The sequence below is a fragment of the Arachis ipaensis genome, chromosome B7 (genome assembly GCF_059453495.1).
Source record: "Arachis ipaensis isolate K30076 ecotype BB chromosome B7, ASM5945349v1, whole genome shotgun sequence".
NCBI classification, from domain to species: domain Eukaryota; kingdom Viridiplantae; phylum Streptophyta; class Magnoliopsida; order Fabales; family Fabaceae; genus Arachis; species Arachis ipaensis.
In genome coordinates this window covers 67,217,596-67,219,791 of record NC_142442.1, presented here as the reverse complement: position 1 = coordinate 67,219,791, position 2,196 = coordinate 67,217,596, and the positions used below count along the sequence as shown (strand labels likewise).

Below are 2,196 nucleotides of genomic sequence, written 5' to 3'. Positions count from 1 at the left end.
ATCAAATTTTTAAATTAAATATTTTAAAAATTATCTAAAAGTTATTAAAAAATTATTAAAATTTATTATTTTTATTATTTTTAATCATTAATTTATTATTATTATTTAAATATATTTTTAATCTATATTTTTAGATATTAATAATTAAAAAATACTTTTAAACATTAATAATTAAGAATTTATTAAAAACAATAAATTCTCCATAACCTCAAACATTTCCTCGGCGGAAGTATAATGAAATAATTTTTTAATAATTATAATTGAATAATTTTTTACTTATTAGTAATAACGAATAATTTAGTTCTCATCTTTCAATTATCAGTATTCTTTTTCCTGAGATAATAGCTGCTAGCTGTTATCAAACGTTACCAAAACCTGAAAGCATGAAATATTGATGTACAAAATAAACCAAAAAAATGAAAATGAAAAACTAAATACGGTAAAACCTCTCAGGGTTATAATTGATCTGACTATTCATATGTGATGGGATTGTTTATGAACAACCAGTAGTACACAAATTCAGAGGTCAAAAACGAGAACCACGGAGCAACGAGAACCATAACAGAGAATCAAACCAGAAACCAACAGCAAATTTTAAAGACCATGAACCCGCATACTCAAATAAAAAACCACCACCCATCCTTTTTCATCAAACTACTAATCTCTAAACGAAATCCTAATTCCTCCAATTTCCATCAGAAGCACCACCACCCTTTGAGTAACGGGATCCACCGTTTCCGTACCCACGGTCCCGCCCACCACCGTAACCACCTCCTCCATAGCCACCTCCACCATTACCACCGTTACCACCGTAGCCTCCACCACCTCCGCCGCGGTTGTAACCACCTCCGCCTTCACGGCGGCCTCCATATCCACCACCTCCTCCTCCTCCTCCACGGTTGTAACCACCACCACCATAACCACCGCCGCCACCACTACCGTAACCACCACCGCCGCCACCACCCCGACCACGGGACTGCGCCTCGTTCACAGTGATGTTACGTCCATCAAGGTTCTGGCCATTCATCCCCTCGATGGCATCCCTCATGGCCTGCTCTGTGGCGAAGGTTACAAATCCGAAACCCCTCGACCTTCCAGTCTCACGATCATTGATAACCTGAACAAGAAAATCAAGCAAATTCTTCAGATCTAGCTCACCTTCGAATTCAAAAATCCAGCACCAGACGAGATGAATAGAAACGATAAAAAAAAAAGAAGAAAAAACCGATCGATCTTCGCCTTTGAAACAAAGATGAAGATGAACGTACCGATTGGTGTGAGTAATAAAAGAATCATTATAGTAACACAAGTATCATAGATCAAGTAACGGAAAACAGATGAGAGTCAGAGAGCACAGATCAGATCAGAAAATCCAAATCCGAATCGTGTGAGATCCGATCCCTGCGACAAACGGACCTTCGATTCGACGATCTCGCCATAGGAAGAGAAGGCTTTCTCGAGGGCTTCGTTGTCGGTGGCCCAGGCAAGCCCACCAACGAAGCAACGGTACTCAATTTCTGCGGAAGCCATGGAAGTTGAAACCCTAGAACTGACAGAAAGGGAAAAAGGGAAGGAGGATTATCGAGAATCCACCTTGAAAAGAGGGCACGAAGAAAAACTGGTACCCCTATGGTCTTCTTTTATAGAGGAGGCCAGGGAATGAGGATGGTGATTACTTAACTAACTAGGGTTACCAACAATCTCCACCGACTGAGGCTCCTATACGAGATATACACGGGTTACGGCTATACCCCACTGGATTTGAACCACGGTTAAACCCTGGAAAGGTGTATGTGTATGCTTGTTTGGTTAATGGTTAGCAATTCTATGATTCTATCTGCTACTACTAGCTTGTCCAATTGCCCATGGATTGGAATGTGTCATTGCGACTCCTTTACCATGTTGGCCAAACAAAAGGTTGCCATTTAATTTTATTCCTTTTAAATCAAATACTATGTATCATAATTGATATCTCATACGGATTTCAAGTATTAATTATTCTCATTCTTATTTATAATTAATAAGATTTTTCATTTGGTGTTAATTTCTCCTGTTATAAATTATCATATTAATTTGCTAGAACTTCATAAGAAAAGAAACAAAAATGCGACGGTAAATATAATCATTTTATATTAATATTTAGTCAATAATAATTATATTTATATTTATAAAAATTTATACACATAAATTAACATA

The 2,196-nt window shown here is 37.2% G+C and overlaps 1 protein-coding gene across 1 annotated transcript; it reads right to left on the bottom strand.

Annotated features, from left to right (window-relative positions):
• Positions 1-431: 431 nt before the first annotated feature.
• LOC107609006 (uncharacterized) lies at positions 432-1,979 on the bottom strand. The gene is made up of 2 exons (XM_016310824.3): positions 1,417-1,979; positions 432-1,117 (listed from the first exon to the last, which is right to left on the bottom strand). Exons 1-2 carry the CDS (start codon positions 1,528-1,530, stop codon positions 677-679), a joined length of 555 nt encoding a protein of 184 aa, XP_016166310.1. The 5' UTR covers positions 1,531-1,979; the 3' UTR covers positions 432-676.
• Between the last annotated feature and the right edge of the window lie 217 nt (positions 1,980-2,196).